Source organism: Trichoderma atroviride, chromosome 4 (genome assembly GCF_020647795.1).
Source record: "Trichoderma atroviride chromosome 4, complete sequence".
In the NCBI taxonomy this organism is placed as follows: Eukaryota; Fungi; Ascomycota; class Sordariomycetes; order Hypocreales; family Hypocreaceae; genus Trichoderma; species Trichoderma atroviride.
Window position 1 is genome coordinate 1,351,189 of NC_089403.1, and position 20,720 is coordinate 1,371,908.

Genomic DNA, 20,720 nt, shown 5'->3' on the forward strand with positions numbered 1-20,720 from the left:
AAGATAAAAAGCATCTTGTTTGCTTCAATAAAAGACAGCTACTAAGCCCAAGAGACAACCGAGATGGTACATGACAATTCGCAGAAAGATTCCACATACGGACGCCAAGCACCGGGATTCTTCAGCCCTCTATGCGGGGAGATTCCATTCTTCTCCAGCTTTTAACCTTGGATCAATGGAGTAATCAGCACTAGCATCGACGTCACCGAAGTAGGGCACCTTTAACTGGAAAAATCCTAGGGTGCAATTTACGCCCGGATGATTTGTCACTATCTCCAGAACAACGCCGCAGCGGCATCCTTTTTTGTAGCTGGGAAAACGCCACGCCGCTGCTTGTCTTGATCCAGCAATCGCTGGTTTCTCTCTCTAGAAGTTGCGTTGCGTTCCAACTGTAGTTTTCTAAATTTCGTAGCTCCTCATCTCATTTCTCTTCCTTTCCACCAACACCATTCCCATCATCATGTCCTGAAAAGGCATGCTCCTCTCCCAAATCTCCTACAACCTCACACAGCTGCTGTCCCTGCCAACCACGCCCCTCAGCTTCATCACCACCAACGCCTCCATCCTCATCGACGCCGCAATGCCGTCCCTCATATCCGGCGGCTGGCACCGCGGCGAGCGCGCCATGCACCGCGAGGCCCGCAATCCTCACTTTGAGAACCCAACTTCGGACGGATTGCCGATGCCGTATGCGGTGCGGGTGATGCACTCACAGCTCCTTGCGCTCGGAACGCTGGACGATCAAGGACGGCCGTGGACGACGATTTGGGGTGGTGAGAGGGGGTTTGCAAGGCCCGTGGCGGAGGGCGTTTTGGGTATTCGAAGTGCTGTGGACAAGGAGTATGATCCTGTATATGGTGCTTTCTGGAAATCGCCCGACAGCAAAGTGAGCAGCGAGCCGGATGAAGAGGGCATCATAAGGCCCGAGGGCGGCAAGATGATGAGCGCCTTGAGCATCGATTTAGAAACCCGAGACCGCGTCAAGCTCGCCGGTCGTCTCATTGCTGGAGGCGACATGCCAGGCCCCGACAGTGAAGTCCAGCTGGCCATGGCAATAATGGAGAGCTTGGGCAATTGCCCCAAATATATTAACAAAAAGGCCCTCGAACCGATTGTGCCTCGGCCGGAGCTGATTCCCACAGACCCAGACGGGATCCTGCCGCCAGAGGCAATTGCGTTGATTGAAAAGGCAGACATGTTCTTTCTGTCGAGCACAAATGGCGATAGCATGGACACCAATCACAGAGGAGGACCGAGGGGTTTCATCAGAGTGTTGCGGAATGACGAAGGGGGAGTCGAGTTGGTATATCCAGAATGTGAGTTCCTCCATCTATTCATTACATCTTCACAATATGACTCGATACTAACAAGACATGCCCCCAGACTCTGGAAACAGACTATACCAATCCCTAGGAAACCTCAAAGTCAACCCCCTCATCGGCCTCGTCATCCCCGACTACGACACCTCCGACGCCCTCTACCTCACCGGCGACTCCACCATCCTCCTCGGCAAAGAAGCCGCCGCCCTTCTCCCACGCTCCAACATGGCCGTCAAAATCACCGTCTCGGCCTCCCACCTCGTCAAGGCCAGCCTCCCCTTCCGCGGCACGCCCAACGAACCCTCGCCCTACAACCCTCCCGTCCGATATCTGCTCTCCGAAAGAGCGCCCGCCCTGGCGTCCACAGACCGTCCAGACATCAGCGCCACTCTCGTATCACGAGAGGTTCTCACACCAACAATCGCCGTCTTCACATTCAAGCTCGAAACAACAAATCCTCGCGACATGCCCCAATGGCAACCAGGCCACCACATCACCATGGGCTTCGAAACCGAACTCAGCAACGGCTACGCCCACATGAACGACCGCGACCCCCAGTCTCTCAACGACGATTACGTCCGCACCTTTACCGTCTCCAGCCCTCCCAATTCCCTCTCCTCAAAGGACCTCTTCCAGATCACCGCCCGCCTCCACGGCCCCGTCACGAAATTCCTCTGGCGCCACAACCCCGTCTCTCCGCTAGACATCTCCGTCATGGGCTTCGGTGGTAAAGACGCCTTCCACTTACCCACATCTACCTCTGCCGCAAAAGAATCCGTCTTTGTCGCCGGCGGCGTCGGCATCACGCCCCTCCTCGCCCAGGCCAAAGCCGTACTCGACGCCTCTGTCCCGCTGACGCTGCTATGGACATTACGTGGCGAGGATCTTCCCCTGGCGATTCACACATTCGACAAGATCCCCGGATTGGCGGAAAGGAGTACCATATTTGCGACAGGATCGCTTGCTTCGGGTGAAATCAAAAAGCTGATTGAGAAAATTAGTGAGCGGGGGGCGACGGTGGAGGAACGACGGATCAATACCCGGGATTTTGAAGGCGTAATGGGAAGTGGAAAGAAATTTTATCTATGTACGGGAGCATCACTGTTGGCTACGTTGAGGGGATGGTTGGAGAGCGAGGATGTGGTTTGGGAGGATTTTGGATACTAGCGAAAGATTTTGTATGAGATGACAAACAACAAAAAGAAGGAAATCTAAAAAGCTTCTGGAATACTTGAAACCTTTTATTCATGAAAACATTATTTTTATAACACCTCTTCTAAGTCTTAAATAATATTTACTAAGCTGTGCCTTTGTGCTGATATAGTTCTCTACTTTTCCGCTACTCTAGCCGCAGCACAGTTGCCATTTCTCCCCAAGCCCTGGTATGCTGGGGCAATCATAACATGTTTCTAGAACTCGTCTCTTGGCGCTGCGTCGAGCTGTTGTTTGTTGCACGTTCAGGAATCGTATCGTAAGCCCTGTCGGAACTATTTTATCGCCCTCGGCTCGATATATGTTGCTGATCAATTCCGAAATCTCAATTCTGCAGCATCTCCAGGCTTTGAATGTTGAAACAAGTGTTTTTTTTATATAATGACGAGATTATATGAGAGAGAAGAGAAAGGAATTGTTTGTTTTTAGAAAAGGGAAAACGGCCTGCCCCCTCCGTCGTCGATAAGATCATTACGACTATTCACGCATCAAAGGGGGTTTTCTTCATGCGACAAACAATGGATACAATTAGCGAATTTTTTCCATTTATTACAACTTGAACAAAGTGCATTCTTTTAGGCAATTAACACAAACGGTTTGAAGATTTCATCGTCAGGAGAGTCGCCGATATACGTGTGCAAATTACTCTAGCTATAAAGATGGGTGTACTTTGCATCAACCCACACATTTGCCACACAATATCTGTTAGAAATTACCAATCTTCAATGCAGTCAAAAGGAGATGATGCAAAGCCTCTACTTCATTAGCCCAATAAAGCAAATGGATTTCTGCTTTTCCGCTATAGTCAAGGGAACAAGTGAAATTACGCCATCTCTGCAAACTTACTCATTCAGGGGTTGTCAGTGTGAGCTGAGTCGTTGATCTATGGATAAACTTGAAAATTCAATACAACGTCTCCGTAAGCGTCAGCCTTTTTTCAGGTTTGTAATACGCCTCTGACCTCCGCAACACCTCAAGATGCACCGACGAGATTACAGTTACGCGTACTATTATTAACCGCACGCCCTTGCTAATACGAGCAGCATCCTTGTCTTCCCCGCAATTCAGGATGACGTGAAGAAATGATTGGATCGCTCTTGAGCTGCAATACGTATACGCGTATTTCCACATCCATACGCGTATAGATACCTGCCCATAAGTACCTATACGCGTATTTATTGAGGATCGCATTCTAAGTCCTTATCTAATTTACAGTCTCAAGCATATTTTCATATGTTTGCCGGCTAGGGGCCACTTGTAGGCTATATGCGGATGCCGCATTCGTGTTCGGACCTATGAGACGATTTTGCGTGGCGTCGGCACTGTTATACGACAATGGCAACACCGTTCAGCTGCATGTAAGTGATCAAGTTCAGATGGTAGAGATGGAATTCTATTGTTGTCAAGTATAAGAATCAGAAACTCTCCCTGTTTTGATTCCCATCATCTTCACTTTCCATCCCCAAAGTCTTCCCATTATTCCCACAGTTCATCGTTCATTGTGTCCTACAATCACATTTGCCAACAACAATGGCCGAAACTCAAGCACTTCTTCGGGCAGACAAGGCCAAAGACAAGGCGTTTGATAAAATGCTGAATCAAGGCTCGTCAAATTCCCAAGTCGTGGTCCGTGCTAAAGACACCGAAAGCCAAGCACTGCTTCCGGCCGACCAGGTCAAAAACATGACCTTTGATAAAATCCTACACAAGAGCTCGTCAACTTCTCAAGGCGGCCTCCGTGCCATGATTAACAAAGACAACGAGGCTCACAAGGCAGCTGTTGCTGAATACTTCCAGCACTGGGATGACAAAAAAGCCGAAGACGAGACCGAAGCCGTTCGACAATCTCGAGTTGATGACTATGCAAGCCTAACTAGACAGTACGAAGACCCTTTCCGTGCTCTTTTCCCACAAAGATTGTTGCTAACTCGGGCTGTACCAAACAGGTATTACAACTTGGCGACCGATCTCTACGAATATGGTTGGGGCGAGGCATTCCACTTTTGCAGGTTTGCGTACGGAGAGAGATTCGGTCAGGCCGTGGCTCGGCACGAACACTTTCTAGCAAGCAGCATTGGCATCAAGCCTGGCATGAAGGTGTTGGATGTCGGCTGTGGCGTTGGAGGTCCAGCCCGAGAAATCGCAAAGTTTACTGGCGCCCACGTTACTGGTTTGAATATCAACTCTTACCAAATCAGCCGAGCAAAGCAATACGCAGTCAAGGAAAAGCTTACTCACAAGCTTGATTTCGTCCAGGGAGACTTCATGGTAAGTGTATCCCCTTTTATGCCAGCAAAGGACAGCTACAGACGGCTAACACGCTTTATACTCTACAGAACCTACCTTTCCCCGATAATTCGTTCGATGCCGTCTACGTAATCGAAGCCACAGTCCACGCACCGAACCTCGAAAGCGCATACAGAGAAATCTTCCGCGTTCTCAAACCAGGCGGTGTGTTTGGCGTCTACGAATGGTTCATGACAGATGCCTACAACAACGACGATCTGACCCATCGTCAAATCCGTCTCGATATCGAGGAGGGCGATGGTATCGCTCAAATGCTCAAAGTCGAAGACGGTCTTGCCGCCATCCAAGGCGCAGGCTTCACTCTCGAAACCCACTACGACCTCGCAGAGGACTACGCAAACGAGACCAGCGTTGCTCCTTGGTACTGGCCGCTGGGTACTGATCTTCGCCACGCGCAGACGCTGGCGGATGTCTTTACGGTTTTGAGGATGAATCGCTTTGGAAGAGAGGTGTCGCATGCTTTCATTTGGATCTTGGAGTTGCTGGGAATTGCTCCGTCTGGTACGAGGAAGACTGCCCAGAGTCTCGGAAAGGCAGCGGATGCACTTGTCGAAGGAGGGAAGAAGAAGCTGTTTACGCCAATGTATCTGATGGTGGGCCGCAAGCCGGAGTATTATTGAAGGCGTAGAAGAATGAGGTTGAGTAGGGTTATTGACTGATGCGGCAAGCAATTTTTTATAATAGGGACATGTTACCAGGCCACCATCGTAGAGTAATAGTTTTCCAAAAAAAACAGGCCTTGTAGCTAAGTAGGCCCATACTCCAGTTAAATAACTAATATCACATTTTATTAGTATTTTGCATAGAAGTCTCACACAAGTACACCTTAGCTATAACTTAGGTATTATCTTAAAGCTATTTATAATATAAATTTTAACACTACTGCTGTTAGTTATAGAGGTATTATTTCGGCTTTAATCTAAGACTGTAGGCAAGACTAAGGCAACTATTAATATAATTAGCAGCAGCAGCAGTAGCAGTAGCAGTAGCAGTAGCAGTAGCAGTAGCAGTAGCAGTAGCAGTAGCAGTAGCAGTAGCAGTAGCAGTAGCAGTAGCAGTAGCAGTAGCAGTAGCAGTAGCAGTAGCAGTAGCAGTAGCAGTAGTAATAGCAGCTGCTACTGCTCTTGTTTACAGCTATTTTTATATGGAACAGCCGGAATTAGCGTTTCAAGGATGCCATAGGGCCTGTTTTTTTAGAAGACTATTACTCTACGATGGTGGCCTGGTAACACGTCCCTTATAATAATACGATTTTCTTAATTACTATGCATCTTTCTTTTCGAGTGAAAACCAGGCCATTATTTTTTGTGCCTCATTTGGTGTGGTTGTATGGAGACTTATCCCTGCCCAATAAGATCATCTCAAGGCGGCTTACATCGATCCCTCAGGCTACAGCACACCGCCTCTCACCCCTAAAGCGGAATCTTACTACATGTACTCTGTTTTTCCATTGTCGGATATCTCAATCTTCAATTGGACATATCAGAGCTATGCGCCTGCTCAAGACCGACACAATTGAGCTTGAAACGTTCGAATACGGCGATGTGCCGCCGTACGCTATCCTGTCACATAGATGGGGTAAAGACGAGCTCACCTATCAAGACTTGGAAACTGGTGCAGCGGCGAAAGAGAGGAAAGAAGGCTTCACAAAAGTGAGGCAATGCTGCGCCAAAGCCAAAGCTGACGGATTTGACTATGCGTGGATCGATAGCTGCTGTATTAACAAGAAAAGCAGTTCGGAGTTGTCAGAGGCTATCAACTCCATGTTTAATTGGTACCATCAAGCCGAGAGATGCTATGCCCATCTTGCGGATGTTCCATCAAAATCTACTTTTGTAGAAAGCGAATGGTTTACAAGAGGCTGGACCCTGCAAGAGCTGCTCGCCCCTTCAGATCTTCAATTTGTAGATGAGAACTGGGCATACATTGGTACTAAAATAACCCGGCAACAAGATATATCCGACTGCACGGGCATACCTGTCAATATCCTCTGCGGCGATGATGATCTTGACACAGCCAGTATTGCGCAAAGAATGGCATGGGCTTCAAAGAGAAAAACGCAACGACTTGAAGATCGTGCTTATTGTTTAATGGGAATATTCGGCATTTACATGCCATTAATTTATGGAGAAGGCGAACAAGCGTTTTTGAGACTACAAGAGGAGATTATGAGGATATCACACGATGACAGTCTCTTTGCGTGGAAGTCCTCTGATTCTCGTGGCGGAGTGCTGGCTACCTCCCCAGACGCTTTTAGAGAATCTGGAGATATCGTCCAGTTCAACCCCTTCAACGATTACAATACTGCTTTAACAATAAATAGTAGAGGAATACACTTAAAAACTCGCTTTATCGGAATAGGTCCTCAGAGATTGGGCCTCGCGATTCTTCACTGCAAAAGAAAGAGTGAGGATAAACCGGTCGCCATTTATGCGAGAGATTTGCTTGGCACAATGGAGACATTTGAGAGGGTCATGAGTGATAAAATCGAGTGTTTTGATCGGAAAAAATACAGGCACTCACAATATCCGATGAGAACGATGTGTATACAGACCGGGAGAACAACACCTGTGCTGAAGTCGAGTAATTCGAAGAAGCGGAAACGTGACGACAATACGCCATACGAGATTTACGACAATTACACGTTACAAAGTTTGATGCAATTTGACCGCGCAGAAGCCGTGTCAAAAGCAGCAAAGTCAGCATCACAGGACGATATGTGGCTGCTGCTCACGCGAGACAATGTCGACGTGAATTGGGGCGATGACTATGACTGGACGCCATTGCATCACGCAGTGAGCAGGTGTAAACAGGCAACGGTGAAGATGCTGCTGGCTCGGGGTGCCAATATCAACCCTGTAAATGCCGTTGGCGAGACACCGATATGTTTGGCCGCCAAGGATGGACATGAAGACATTTTCAAGCTGTTGAGAGATGCGGGTGCGCTGATTAACCCAACAGAGCCAGAACACAAGATGCCACTATCGTTTGCCATCAAGGGTAGGCACAAGAATATCGTCAAACTGCTGCTGGAAAATGGAGCCAAAATCGATGAAGAAGATGGAAGCATTGGTAGAACGCCTCTATCGCTGGCCGCTTCTAACACAGACCAAAGCATTCTCAGGTTAATATTAGAGTACAAGGCCGAGGTACATGCAAATGACTATAAAATTACCGAATCACCGTTCTTATCCGCCATAATGGGCGGGAATACGGATTACGTCAAATCTTGCTTGAAGCAGCAACTTAGGCTTTACCAAGGAGCCTTCAATTACTACACCGTAACGCCGCTATCATTAGCTGTTTTGAGTGGACATGGAGATATCGTCAGGTTGTTGCTCGAAAATGGAGCCCAAGCCGGCGAGGTGTTTTACGGCCTATCTCTGCTATCAGTGGCGATTGCGAAGGGATATTATGATATTGTCGAGCTACTATTGAAAAATGGAGTCTATGCCCTCACAACAAATGGTGGCAGTGACAAAGGACCATTATCACTGGCCATCTTGAATGGGCATCGGGATATCATTAAGCTATTGCTCAAATATAGAGCCAAGGCTAATAGAATCGAAGAAGACGGCGAAACGCCACTGTCCTTGGCCGTTCTCCAAAGGCAGGAAGACATTGTTACGCTACTACTTGAAAGCGGCCCTGAAGTTGATTTGAAAAACGGATATGGCTTTACACCGTTACAAATGGCCGCTTTGGATGGAAATGAAGGCATTGCTGCGGTATTGCTCGCAGCTGGAGCCCAAGTCAATGTACAGGATAAAACTGGTAAAACGCCGCTCATGATGGCCGTAGCTGGCGGGTATGGCAATATGGTCATCCTACTGTTGAAGTGGGGAGCACAGGTTAACATCAAAACTAGCAGAGATGAGATGGCTCTCTCTTTGGCCATCTCGAATGGACATGTGGCTATTGTTAAGCTGCTATTGGAAAACGGGGCTGACGTTGGTTTGAAAAACTCCGAAGACCAAACACCACTAATGTTGGCCAAGCGGAATGGGCAGGCAGGTATCATTAAACTACTACATGAAGCGGAAAAGACCAAGGTGAATACGGCATTGGGATGTTGATGCTTGTAGATGCCGATCGACGGTTTACAGTGCCCTAAAGAGGGCACGAGGTGGAGTTGACGGCGATGAGAAATAGACACTGTCGTCAAAAACTGCAAGCGAGAGTTTCTGGAGTGGCTGTTAAGATACAATTGATGGTACTAATTAGGCTAATATATGGTCTATTAAATAAGTATATAATACCAAGCAAGGGGCTACTAAGTGTATGTTTCGCTGCTAAATGCCATGTCTAAATCATACATATCTAACATTCTAGAAGAGCAAATAATTCATGTGTGGAACGTAGATACCGGCCGTGTAACAAATTGACGAAACAAGGCGAGCTGTGGGGCGTGCAAGACAAAGGGGAGCCCCCTATTTACAAGCCTCGAGAATCCAAGAATCCCAGCATAACCTCATAGCCGGCAGAAGCATTCGTCGACAACATGGAGGCATGGCCCGTGTTTGGCTGCAGGTAATAGACAAGATCGTCTGCAGCCACGCTCGGATAGAGCTGGTTCGCAAAGTCTGCGGCATAGATGCCGCTGCAATTGCCATTGCAGACGAAGTTATCAAACTCGCCAACAAAGAACTAAGAGAAAATGGGGTCAGTCGTCTTGATATTATTTAAGCATTCTAGAGACCTCCAGACTCACCATCAACGGGCCTTTGTAATCGGGAGCGGGCGCGAGTGGGTTGCCCTCTTCAGACGAGTACTCGCCCACGGCTTCAGGCTGCTTGATGCTCTCAGCGTAGGTAAGCAGGGCTGGGTCCATGGAGGCCTTTTGGAAAAACAGCTTCTGGATAGTTTCCTCGTTATCCAAGACGAAGTAGCCCGAGCCGTACTCGGAAAAGCGGGCGGGATCGCTCTCGCTGGCGAATGCGTGGTTGTAGTTCAAGACGTTGAGCGGATCGGTGGCCTCGATGCTGTTGGGGTAGAGACCGGTGAAGATGGCGCCGTCGATGATATCGGGGTAGTTGATGAGCATGAGCGAGTTTACATATGAGCCGTACGAGTGGCCGACGTGGACAATCTTGGTGGGCGTAAAGTCGAACGCAGCGCTTGCGTTGCTCTTGGAGGAGCTTATCAGCTTTCCGCCGCGGGCAATTTTAGTCAGGCCGGCCAAGATTTCAATTTCCACTGGAATCTGGACGTCGTCGTAAGCGTTTGGCTTCTCGGATGCACCAGTGCCAAGACGATCGTAAGAAAGGACCGAGTAGCCCTTGTTGATGGCGGCATCAACGTACGAGTACTGCTGCGGATCAACCTCGACGTCAAAGTATCTAAATCAAGGACTCATCAGCAAACCGTCACGTTTGACTTTCTTCAATTTACAAGTTTCATCACGAACTCTTTGCCAAATCCAAGGCCAGGGGTTGCAATCTGCAAAATGCCTGCTTTGCTGGTCTTTTGCGACGGCACGCACAATTGTGCGCCGATGTTGTATATCTTGTTGATGTCCACACGTCCAGTAATGCGAGCAGTAAAGTTGGAGCTGCTCCAGGTGGTCACGTTGACAGTCCAGTCCATGGCGTCGATACTGCTGTCAACCTGGGGCTGGTCATAGTGGTAGTTGGTGGCCACCACCGGGACGGGAATCTGGAGTTGGACGCATTGCTTGGTGGTCGAGGCTGTAGTAGAGCCGGCAGGGGCGCTCAGTGCAGTGGAAGCAAGAGTCAGAGCTCCAAGTGAAACGAGAGGAAGAAGGCCGCTCATTGTGTCTTGTTTTCGAGTTTACAATGGAGAGTGTGTCAAGGTGTGATGCTTTCTATGCTTTCTCTGTACTGAACAGACATGATGTTTGGTGGCAAGACTCTCCTTCTTATACTTGTTCTCATACCGCAAATTGCTTCTTTTGTTTATTTGATTTTTTGTTGATTTGATTTTACCATCACCGCATTCAGGGCGTATACGCTGGCAGCGATGTGCGTATACTCCTGACGGTGTTGAGCGTATACGCCTGCCAGCGATGTGCGTATTCCTGCATTGAACATCTCCACATCTTCTTTCGAAGCTCGACGAGCTCACGTAAGACGTTAAATATTTGTCACCGAGCAAATTACTCCTGAGTTGCTATAGAACAATGCATGTTTACATGTCTGAGCAACGGGATTCAAGACCGAGTACAGCATCTATGGCTCCGCTTATAACCGCACATTGGGCTTGGAGTTGACGGCAAGCTAGATTAGATTCAGGATGTGGCTGAGCCTAAATTCCAACTAGAAGTGAAAATGTTGACATATTTCTCAGACCATATCTATGCGGTCTTCATGTTATAAACAAGCCGTGCATCAATGGAGCGTTGTTCCGTATAATAGCGCAGTGTAACTGAATGTGCATTTTCCATGTAAACCAAGATGGCGCACGTCTAACATGAGCATACGTAATATGAATGTATTCTTTGGTTACACTTGCAAGTCGGCTTTCTAGCTCTTGAAATAGTGAGTAATACAATACACGTTGATAGTTATAATTTTCTTGCAAATTCAAGCTCGCTCGTTGTAAGTTGACCAAAGGTGCGTGTATATGGTAATATGGTACCTGGCTTACAAGCATTCTTGAGTTATATCGCCAACCACAAGGAACAAGAATGCGAGACCATATTTCAAGCAGCCTATACTTGGGAAAACTCTCTTCTGCTATTTTTCCGCTCAACGGGATTCTCTTTTATATCCCAAATCCGTCTCTGAGGCGCGAGACGATCCAATTCGTCTGCTCCATTGCCGCTTTGCCGAGTGCTTGAAGTAATCAACTTGCCAAATTGTTTGAAACAGTTCTAGCGCATCTCCATGCCCCTCTCGGATTGGATGACTAAGGCGGAGGCATGAGGGGCAGCTGCCAACTGGAGCTCTGACGTTGTCGGAAATGGATCAAGATTAGCCGAGCTGCCTCAATATAAAAGCAAAACAAAAATCTCACGAGTCATCTGATTCTATTCAACTTCTATTGTCTTTGCTGGACAAATATATCCAGTCGGGCTTCCAGCGTCTCCAATACTCAGACCAGCATCTCCTTTCAGGGAGAGCTTTTTCCGCCTTCATCATTCTCTGCAGGGCCTTACACCAGCTACCCCGCCATCAGTATTTGCGAGGGGCAAAAAGCGTGCACAGCTCATTTCGTCTAAGACAGCAATTCTTCGCCACCATGGCTGCCAAAACGGATCTCAATACCTACAAGTTCAATCACTCGATGTGAGTCTTTATCATGCTTACTTATTATGTGTTTGATTCTCTTGCTAATGAAGGAACACAAGGATTCGAGTCAAGGACCCCAAAGAGTCTGGTAAGTCTGCTTTCCACATTGTATCATACGTGTAATTTACTTCGCAGAGGGGCAAGACAATTGCTTACTCTTTAATCCAGTCAAGTTTTACGAGTTTCTTGGAATGAGCGTGGTCCGCAAGCTCGAATTTCCTGAAGCCAAGTTTGATCTCTACTTCTTGGCCTACAACAACAAGGGTGCCGTTTCGTTTGGAAATTCTGGCATTGACCGAGAGGGCGTCATCGAACTCACTCACAATTACGGCACCGAGAATGACCCTACCTACACTATCAACAACGGAAACAAGGACCCTCACCGAGGATTCGGCCACACTTGCATTTCCGTTGACAACCTCCAGGCCGCTTGTCAGCGCATCGAGGATGCTGGATACAAGTTCCAGAAAAAGCTTACCGACGGGCGTATGAAGCACATTGCATTTGCCTTGGATCCTGATGGATACTGGGTTGAGGTTATTGGCCAGAAGCCGATTGAAGAGACTGCCGACATCAAAGAAACCGATGTTACCACCTACCGCATGGTGAGAAGCGACTGTCATCAGCTTACAGGAATTCAATTACTGACTCTTCTGGCCACCAGAACCACACGATGATCCGTGTCAAGGACCCCCAGAAGTCTCTCAAATTCTACCAAGACGTTCTAGGCATGTCTCTGTTTAGGACCAACGAATCCCCCGATTCGGGCTTCAACCTCTACTTCCTCGGTTACCCTGGCACCCAAGGTGTTCCTCAAGACGGCCGAACAAGCGACCGTGAAGGTTTGCTGGAGCTGACTTGGAACTATGGTACCGAAAAGGATGAGAACTTTTCCTACCACAATGGCAACGACCAGCCTCAAGGCTTTGGTCACATCTGTAAGCATTTCTCCTTTGATAGCCTTGCTATAGAGATTCCAGTTTAACAGTAATTTTATAGGCGTTTCTGTCGACGACTTGGACGCTGCTTGCCAGCGATTTGAGGACCTCAAGTGCAACTGGAAGAAGAGACTGACGGATGGCCGCATGCGCAATGTTGCATTCTTGCTGGACCCCGATAATTACTGGATCGAGATTGTGCAAAACGACAAGTACAGCGACAAGAATGTTGTCTAAGTCGAGTTTCAAATTTCTGCCAGCAGTATATAGTTGTGTCATGAGAAAAAGCACATGTAGCTTGTAACAAGCTTTTGGCCCTTGTCAACTGTATTAAGCATACTAAGGAGGCGATGAAACGAATCCATCTGCGTAGCGCATCAATAGCCCAGTTCATGGATGCAGCTCCTTCAGCTTATGCACGGTCCACTGAGGCTAAATGCTGGGATGCCTGCCTAAGCCGTGGGCGTCGCGTGTTCTGGCGATCAAGAGGCTTTTGACTTCTTCATTTGTCACAATATTCCCAATGCTATTACTAAACACCAAATCGCAAGACCTCGAGGTCTTTGCTACCAATGAAGAAGTACGATATGCCATTTTGTCTCACACATGGGGCAGTGAAGAGGTTACACTAGCGTTATTTTTGGCCAAGGACAAGAGGACGGATTCTAAAGGATGGGACAAGATACGCCGAAGCTGTGAAGTAGCAGCTCGTCTGGGCTTCGACTACATTTGGATAGACACCTGTTGCATCGACAAGAAATCTTCATCAGAACTGTCGGAAGCCATCAACTCCATGTTTCAATGGTACGAAAAGGCCGGAGTCTGCATCGCATACCTCGAAGACGTCTCATCAGCAGACGACCCAACTAAAGATGGCTCTCAGTTTGCGAAATGCCGCTGGTTTAGCAGAGGCTGGACGTTGCAAGAGCTGATTGCTCCCCCCCGAGCTACACTTTTATTCTCAAGAGTGGGAGCTCATCGGCACTCGAACGTCTCTCCAGGAAGCCATCACGAGAGTGTCCTTGATCCCAGCCGTGATTCTTCACACCAGTGGCCAGGGGCAGAGCCTGGATGACTGTTCTATTGCAGAGAAAATGAGCTGGGCGGCTAATCGCCAGACCACTCGGCCAGAAGACATGGCATACTGCTTGCTCGGACTGTTCGACATTAACATGCCTTTGCTGTATGGAGAGGGCCGCGTCAAGGCTTTCAAGCGGCTGCAGGAGGAGATTATCAAGTCTACGAATGATGACTCCATTTACGCTTGGAGATATCCTCAGGAATTATCCGAAAGACAGCATTTTTGGGGTCTCTTGGCAGAGAGTCCTGCAGCGTTTGGACACCAAGGCGGTGACTATGTAATTAAAAGAGCAAGGTATGCATCTAATACTGTTATGAAAGGTTCAGCGGCTAATGACTTGTCTTTTCAATTACTCAGATACCTCACACGGAGCTCAAACTATGTAGCAGCGGTATCTAGCCGCGGGCTAGACGTAGAGCTCGCCTTGACGCCTCACCCTCGAGATGAATCTGGCACAATCTTCATTGCCGTGCTAGACTGCGACATGGGCCGAGATGAAGTCTCGCATGAGCTGACACCAGCCATTATCCTCCAAAAGACGCAATGGCACAACGATACAGAATATGTCCGCATACGAACAGACCATTTGCTGATGGTATCAATGAACCTCATGAAGTTTGCCAAAGATCTCAAGCGCTACCGCCTGGGCTACGATCGCCTTTCAGAGGCCCAGCCTCGACAGATATTTGTCCCGCACAATCTATCCACGCGGCGATCCCCCCCGGGGCATCCTATTCCATCCCGAAGTGGTGCCATTATATCATGATAAGCCGTTTATGATTGGCGTGCTCTCCAATGATTCGGACTGGTTCTTCGATGAGCCCCAAAGTGCCTCGGCAAACACCCTCCCAGGCAGCCTAAACCGGCGTGGCTCCGTCCTTGAAGAAACACCATCCGATGCAAGCGGGACATTTGTACTCAGCTTTGACCCCGATTCTGATCTGGGAGCCACTGAACCTGCGCAGCCGACCAAACTCGGCTCCTTGGAGCTCGAAATCAAGCAATATGGAGGATGGAACAGCTGGCGCACATATCTCGTGATAGGCCTGGAGCCTCATCCTCCGAACCCCTTTGGCACACCTTCATTGTACACAGTGCCGTGGTACGCGTTTGTGAAAAAGGACAAGGTTGCGGCGGGACAGCTGGACGATGTGCTGGTGAGAGAAGACAGAGAGATGGAGCATAAGCTGCTGAACGAGGTGCTGCGGGTTGAGTTTGATCTGGAGAGTCGGCATTCGAGATTGCATTACAACGTTGTTTTGAAGCTGAGAGAGGCGATCAAGGAATCAAGGAGATGATGGTTCTGGGATAGGCTCATGGCCACATTAGACGTACTTTACACACATGTTGATACTTGGCTATCATTAAAGAGCTACCAATCATTTTTCAAAGGTGAAAATAGAGGCATGCATTATAACTCGTCAGGAACTCCCAAAACAGTCATTTCCAACCGCGTCAAAATCTCCTCGGGCACATCCAACGCCTTCTCCTCCGGCACCAGCCCCCTTTTCACCAACTCATCCGTCGAAGCATCCGGCTGCTCTTGCAGCGCCTTTTTCAGCTCTCTCGCCCTCTCCGTAACATCCTCAATCGAAACAATCCACTCATCCGCCCACTTGGTGCTCAGCGTCCCCGGAATGCCAATCTGGATGCTCCTATACGGCAGCCCCTCCAGCTTCGCATTTCGCTCCGGGTCCCACTGGACTCTCACATCTGTCGCCCTCTCGTGAGCCACCGTCTTGTTGGTGCTTTCTTTGTCCACGTGGGCGTGCGGAGACGGATGGGTAGACAGGACAGCCTGTTCCAAGAGGCCGAAGAAGTCCTGCTTCTTCATCTTGAGGGCGAGGATGCGACTCTGGCCGTCGTCTTTGTACGAGTATCCGGAGCGGTACATCATCCAGCACCAGCTTGGCTTGATCCAGGTCATGCGCTCGGGGCTGAAGTCGGGGGATGCATTGAGTTTTTGGGCCTTGATGGCGGCGTCGGCAATGGAAGCTTTGTAGGCTTGGTAGACGATGATGTGTTGGCTGTCGTAGGAGGCGCGGATTTGGCGGTAGGGAATTTCAGTAGGATGAGACATGGCTGTGTTTAAGAGATTCAATCAAGTGAGTGTGTAGTTGTTGAGTTTCATTTACAGAGCAGTATCGATTGGTATCAATTGCAGATGGTGGTATTTACTGAAAACGTGGAATGATATATACATCAGTCGATACAGTGCCAGATGCGGAGCTGCGGCTGATGACTCTGCCATGACGACGGCGAATGAGTCTATGCCGATGCTGGATCGTTCCAGTAGCCACCAAGTTTCATTGGATGCCTGGAATCGTCGCTTAGCCTGCTCGAAATTCAAAATCTATGAGACGGTCTCATTCAGCTGTCTTTGACAACTTGTGCAAGATGGATAAATAGTGCTGCCACAGAATGCGCTTCTAGATCTAGAGGTACAAGTGATGGATGCAGCTATAACACCTCACAGTACTAGAACTGCTAGTAGTAGGATATTCAGGGTACCTAGTTACAGAGGCAAGGCCTTTAAATTCTAGGCACTGTCAACTCATTAAGCAGCCCGGAAGCAACAGGGCTGAAAACGTGGCGCAGTGGCTCTGGCGACAAAATTGCCAGTGAGGGCGTCGCTAAAACTTGAGACTGCTGGAGTCGCATTTGAGACAGCGGTGACGCAAAGGCCTGCGCAGTCTCAGCAGCAACTGAAGAGCATAACTTGGCCTCGACACCAATATTTACCAACGGCATGCAAAGACAAAAAGACCAAACGCTGCCTTGCTTTGACTTGATTCCTCTTATATACGTTACTCAGGCTCGGGTTGATGCCCCAGCAGCAGGTTAGTGGCGGCTTCAACTGTCCCACTCCAACAGCCACCCGACTCTACCAGGGTATAGCATAGCATCCATAGCTCTCGTCCCTCTTGCTCCTTTCTCCAACTCCCTCTCCCACAACCTCTCCTATCTATCCTCCCTGCTCCCTGCTCTTCTGCCTCTCTCGCACGCTTACCGTTCTTTTCTTCCCCTATCCATCTTCTTCTCTCACTCAAGCTGGATCCACGTGCATGTCGCCACCGCCAGCAGTTCCCAGCACGCCGGGAGCCGAGCAGCCCAGCAGCAGCGCGGATGCCTCCGAGGTGACATGCATCCAAGACCCCTCGGCGGGGCTGATGCCTGATGCGACACGCAAATCCAGCTCGACGACGACCCATGCGGCTCCTGATGCGGACGCGGACGCAGATGCGGATCCAACCAAAGTCGACGACGCGGGGACTCGGTCTGTGACGGCGACGGCAGCGACATCTTCACTTGATGCTGATGCCGAGGCCGACCACGCAGCAGACGCAGCAGACGCAGAGAGCAGCATCCGGACAGACGCCACGAGCGTGAAAATCCCTGCGGCGATCGCGACAACAGCCACCGACACGACCACAGCTACGGCTACAGCAGCTACGGCTACGGCAACTACGGCAACTACGGCTACAAACTCGGACGCAAACGAGCTGCTCTCAACCCAGCACTCCTCCTCCATAGCATCCCTACCAGCACCCACGGCAGCCATGGCCAGCGACGAGGCCGGCGGCAGACCGACAAATGCAGATGCGGAGCTCGACAAAGCTCCTGCAGACGAGGCACACGAGCACCACACGATACCCACCGCGCCCAAGGACAAGGAGCCCGCAGCTGCAGTCGAGACGCCCGACGACGCCATCGATTCCTCCATCCTGACCATCAAGCCTGCCGACGCCGATCCATCGTCCCTCATGCGGCCCAACTACCCAACCAGCCTGCTTCTCGCACCAGAGCGCCCCAGCTACATCGACCCGACGCCGCCCACGCCCATGGCCTCTCGCCCACCTTCTCGAGCTCTCTCCGTAACAACCCGGACCGACGACGACACATCTCCCACCAGGTCCAATCCCGAATCGGACGACAAGCCCTTCGCCGGCCAGGATGACCAGGAGGACTCACAGTCTGAGATTCAGAGCATCATGGAGCAGTTTAGCGAGGACGGGGGCGGTCCCGATGCCGAGGAGGTCATGAGCCCGAGACTGGAAATCGCATCGCCCATGCTGGGCTCCTCGCTGCAGCACCCGCCTCGAAAATCCAGCCTCGAGCCTCTTTCGCCCGGGCTGGCCGGCCAGCTCAATGCCCTGCACATCTCAACGCCCGGCGATGACGACCAAAGACCGCCCGTGCCCCCCAAAGACGGTTCGATGGGTACGCCTCCGAGAACGAGAGACGCACGGCTACCGCCCATCAGCGTCACCTCACCAGCGTCGCCCACCATGTCGATGCACAGACCGCCGCCCCCAGAGCCCGAGCCCGAACCAACTCTTCCCTTTGACTTCCACAGATTTTTAGAACAGCTGCGGAATAAGAAAGCCGACCCCGTGGCAAGATATCTCAAGTCGTTCCTCTTCGAGTTTGGAAAGCGCCAATGGATGGTCCACGAGCAGGTCAAAATCATCAGCGACTTCTTGGCCTTTATTGCCAACAAGATGGTGGTGTCTGAGGTATGGCGAGACGTCTCGGATGCAGAGTTTGACAATGCCCGTGAAGGCATGGAAAAGCTCGTCATGAATAGACTTTACACCCAGACCTTCTCCCCGGCGATTCCGCCTCCAAAACCAATCCCTGGAGCAAAGCCGAGAAGGAGGGGAGGCGATCCGCCACTGGGCCCTGGCCGGAGAGGCCAGCATCAGGAAGATATCGAGAGAGACGATATTCTAACACAGAAAATCAACATTTACGGCTGGGTCAAGGAAGACCATCTGGATATTCCACCTATCGAGGAGAGTGGCAGGCGATTCCTTAAGCTAGCACAGCAGGGTGAGTTACTCTTATTCCTTGGATTTTGGTGCTAGCAGCACAATGATGGAATGCCATACACAATTTTATCCCGTGCTAACTAGGTTGTGTTCAGAGCTGTTAAAGATCAAATCGTACAGAGCGCCTAGAGACAAAATCATTTGCGTCTTGAACTGCTGCAAAGTGATATTTGGTGAGTCCATTGCTCTTTCCTGCGCCTCAATCGACACCTTTGCTAATTCAATAGGCCTCCTAAAACACAGCAAGTCGGATTCATCGGCGGATTCGTTCATGCCGATGCTCATCTACGTTGTGCTTCAGTCAAATCCGGAGCACTTGGTGTCCAACGTGCAGTATATCCTGCGGTTCAGAAATCAAGAGAAGCTTGGTGGAGAGGCAGGATACTACCTCTCTTCTCTCGTAAGCACATATCCATTCATCATTTCTTTTCCCATTTTCCTTGCGTAGATGCTGACTCCGTATAGATGGGTGCAATTCAGTTCATTGAAAACATGGATCGTACTTCTTTAACCATAACCGATGAGGAATTTGAGAAAAATGTTGAGGCTGCCGTCTCCGCAATTGCAGAGAAGCATCAAGCCATGTCTCCAAAAAGACCCCAGGACCAACAGCAGCAGCAGATCTTCAACGAAAAGTCTAGACCCCCCGAGTCTGCATATGATGGCGCAGGGCCGTCTGCTCCCCGCCGCTCAACAGAGCAAAATGACACAGACATTACTGCGCCCATCACTGGGCTATTACGAACAATCCAGAATCCGCTCACCACAATTGGCCGCATGTTCTCAGACGATGGCGCCTCATCGTCAGCGCCCCGACCACCGCCACCACCACCGATAGGCCGTCCCTTGGGCTTCCCTGAAAACGTGCCCTTACAGAACGATTTGCAAGACAGACGGCGATCAGACTCAAGATACCCTCTTCCCGCAGAAGAAGCGGCAGCGAGACAGGCGAGTGCAGAGGTTGCCGAGGCGCAGAGGCTGCATCGTGCCGAGCACGCAAATATCGTAGAGACGCTGGCAGGCATGTTTCCTGATCTGGATAAGGACATTATCAGCGACGTGGTCTACCAGAAGGAGGGAAGGTATGTTGAACATGTCCATCTCACTACCTTAATCTTGAGCTAACCTAGAGACTGTGCCAACAGGGTCGGACTGGCTGTTGATGCATGCCTTGCTTTATCCTCCTAGTAAATCACCTTTTTTTTTCCTCCTTCAAAGAAAAGACGATACCTTTGTGCCCCCCTTGTTTTATTTTTAAAGCTACCTGCTAGATAGACATTTGGTCCTTTTTTTGGGTTGTGATTTTGTACAAACGGTATGCATCATCAATTATATAATTCTTCTTTACTGCTACCCCTTATCACTAGTAGTACTTTTATATACCACGGTCATATATGGCTGTGGATTCTTACGGGGCAGTCTGTTTCGTTTTTTTTTTTTTTTTTTTTTTTTTGGAATACCTACGTCTGGTAGCGCAAATCCAGTCGCTTCATCTCATCAATATCACATTTCTGATTGTGACATCTTTCCCCATGTCAGCCAAGATTGAGTTACTATAAAGAGCCAAGTAAGAAAAAAAAACGAAAATATTTTGCAGTCTAGGGTAATGGCTGTCTCAGCACGATAATGCAGTAAGTAATCTCCCACCACGCTAGATCATCCAAATCCATCTAGGGCAAGGTTGACGATTTCAAAAAAGTAAAAGTCTATTCATTTAATCCAAGTCTCATGTACTTGATGCTAAATCTCCATATATATCCAGTTCTATCCCGAATTTTAGG

At 49.4% G+C, this 20,720-nt stretch overlaps 10 protein-coding genes across 10 annotated transcripts; 8 read left to right on the top strand and 2 right to left on the bottom strand.

Annotated features, from left to right (window-relative positions):
- Window positions 1-347: 347 nt before the first annotated feature.
- Window positions 348-2,587, top strand: TrAtP1_007733 (uncharacterized protein). The gene is made up of 2 exons (XM_014092570.2): window positions 348-1,316; window positions 1,384-2,587. Exons 1-2 carry the CDS (start codon window positions 476-478, stop codon window positions 2,484-2,486), a joined length of 1,944 nt encoding a protein of 647 aa, XP_013948045.2. The 5' UTR covers window positions 348-475; the 3' UTR covers window positions 2,487-2,587.
- A 1,381-nt stretch (window positions 2,588-3,968) lies between these two features.
- On the top strand, window positions 3,969-5,458 carry TrAtP1_007734 (uncharacterized protein; the record flags this gene model as incomplete). Its single annotated transcript, XM_014092571.2, has 3 exons — window positions 3,969-4,411; window positions 4,478-4,799; window positions 4,868-5,458. Exons 1-3 carry the CDS (start codon window positions 4,062-4,064, stop codon window positions 5,456-5,458), a joined length of 1,263 nt encoding a protein of 420 aa, XP_013948046.2. The 5' UTR covers window positions 3,969-4,061.
- An 870-nt stretch (window positions 5,459-6,328) lies between these two features.
- Window positions 6,329-8,914, top strand: TrAtP1_007735 (uncharacterized protein; the record flags this gene model as incomplete). Its single annotated transcript, XM_014092818.1, has 1 exon — window positions 6,329-8,914. One exon carries the CDS (start codon window positions 6,329-6,331, stop codon window positions 8,912-8,914), a length of 2,586 nt encoding a protein of 861 aa, XP_013948293.1.
- A 358-nt stretch (window positions 8,915-9,272) lies between these two features.
- On the bottom strand, window positions 9,273-10,610 carry TrAtP1_007736 (uncharacterized protein; the record flags this gene model as incomplete). The annotated part of the gene is made up of 3 exons (XM_014092573.1): window positions 9,273-9,485; window positions 9,550-10,177; window positions 10,246-10,610. The coding sequence occupies 3 exons, from the start codon at window positions 10,608-10,610 to the stop codon at window positions 9,273-9,275; spliced, it is 1,206 nt and encodes a 401-aa protein (XP_013948048.1).
- A 1,428-nt stretch (window positions 10,611-12,038) lies between these two features.
- On the top strand, window positions 12,039-13,263 carry TrAtP1_007737 (uncharacterized protein; the record flags this gene model as incomplete). The annotated part of the gene is made up of 5 exons (XM_014092574.2): window positions 12,039-12,085; window positions 12,148-12,176; window positions 12,257-12,693; window positions 12,753-13,026; window positions 13,088-13,263. The coding sequence occupies 5 exons, from the start codon at window positions 12,039-12,041 to the stop codon at window positions 13,261-13,263; spliced, it is 963 nt and encodes a 320-aa protein (XP_013948049.1).
- A 286-nt stretch (window positions 13,264-13,549) lies between these two features.
- On the top strand, window positions 13,550-14,101 carry TrAtP1_007738 (uncharacterized protein; the record flags this gene model as incomplete). The annotated part of the gene is made up of 1 exon (XM_066113645.1): window positions 13,550-14,101. The coding sequence occupies one exon, from the start codon at window positions 13,550-13,552 to the stop codon at window positions 14,099-14,101; it is 552 nt and encodes a 183-aa protein (XP_065969731.1).
- A 19-nt stretch (window positions 14,102-14,120) lies between these two features.
- On the top strand, window positions 14,121-14,873 carry TrAtP1_007739 (uncharacterized protein; the record flags this gene model as incomplete). The annotated part of the gene is made up of 2 exons (XM_066113646.1): window positions 14,121-14,401; window positions 14,465-14,873. 2 exons carry the CDS (start codon window positions 14,121-14,123, stop codon window positions 14,871-14,873), a joined length of 690 nt encoding a protein of 229 aa, XP_065969732.1.
- Window positions 14,874-14,883: 10 nt separating this feature from the next.
- TrAtP1_007740 (uncharacterized protein) lies at window positions 14,884-15,405 on the top strand (the record flags this gene model as incomplete). Its single annotated transcript, XM_066113647.1, has 1 exon — window positions 14,884-15,405. One exon carries the CDS (start codon window positions 14,884-14,886, stop codon window positions 15,403-15,405), a length of 522 nt encoding a protein of 173 aa, XP_065969733.1.
- Window positions 15,406-15,518: 113 nt separating this feature from the next.
- Window positions 15,519-16,187, bottom strand: TrAtP1_007741 (uncharacterized protein; the record flags this gene model as incomplete). The annotated part of the gene is made up of 1 exon (XM_014092576.1): window positions 15,519-16,187. The coding sequence occupies one exon, from the start codon at window positions 16,185-16,187 to the stop codon at window positions 15,519-15,521; it is 669 nt and encodes a 222-aa protein (XP_013948051.1).
- A 670-nt stretch (window positions 16,188-16,857) lies between these two features.
- Window positions 16,858-20,462, top strand: TrAtP1_007742 (uncharacterized protein). Its single transcript, XM_014092811.2, has 5 exons — window positions 16,858-18,940; window positions 19,035-19,112; window positions 19,167-19,339; window positions 19,405-20,021; window positions 20,085-20,462. Exons 1-5 carry the CDS (start codon window positions 17,173-17,175, stop codon window positions 20,125-20,127), a joined length of 2,679 nt encoding a protein of 892 aa, XP_013948286.2. The 5' UTR covers window positions 16,858-17,172; the 3' UTR covers window positions 20,128-20,462.
- Window positions 20,463-20,720: the final 258 nt, after the last annotated feature.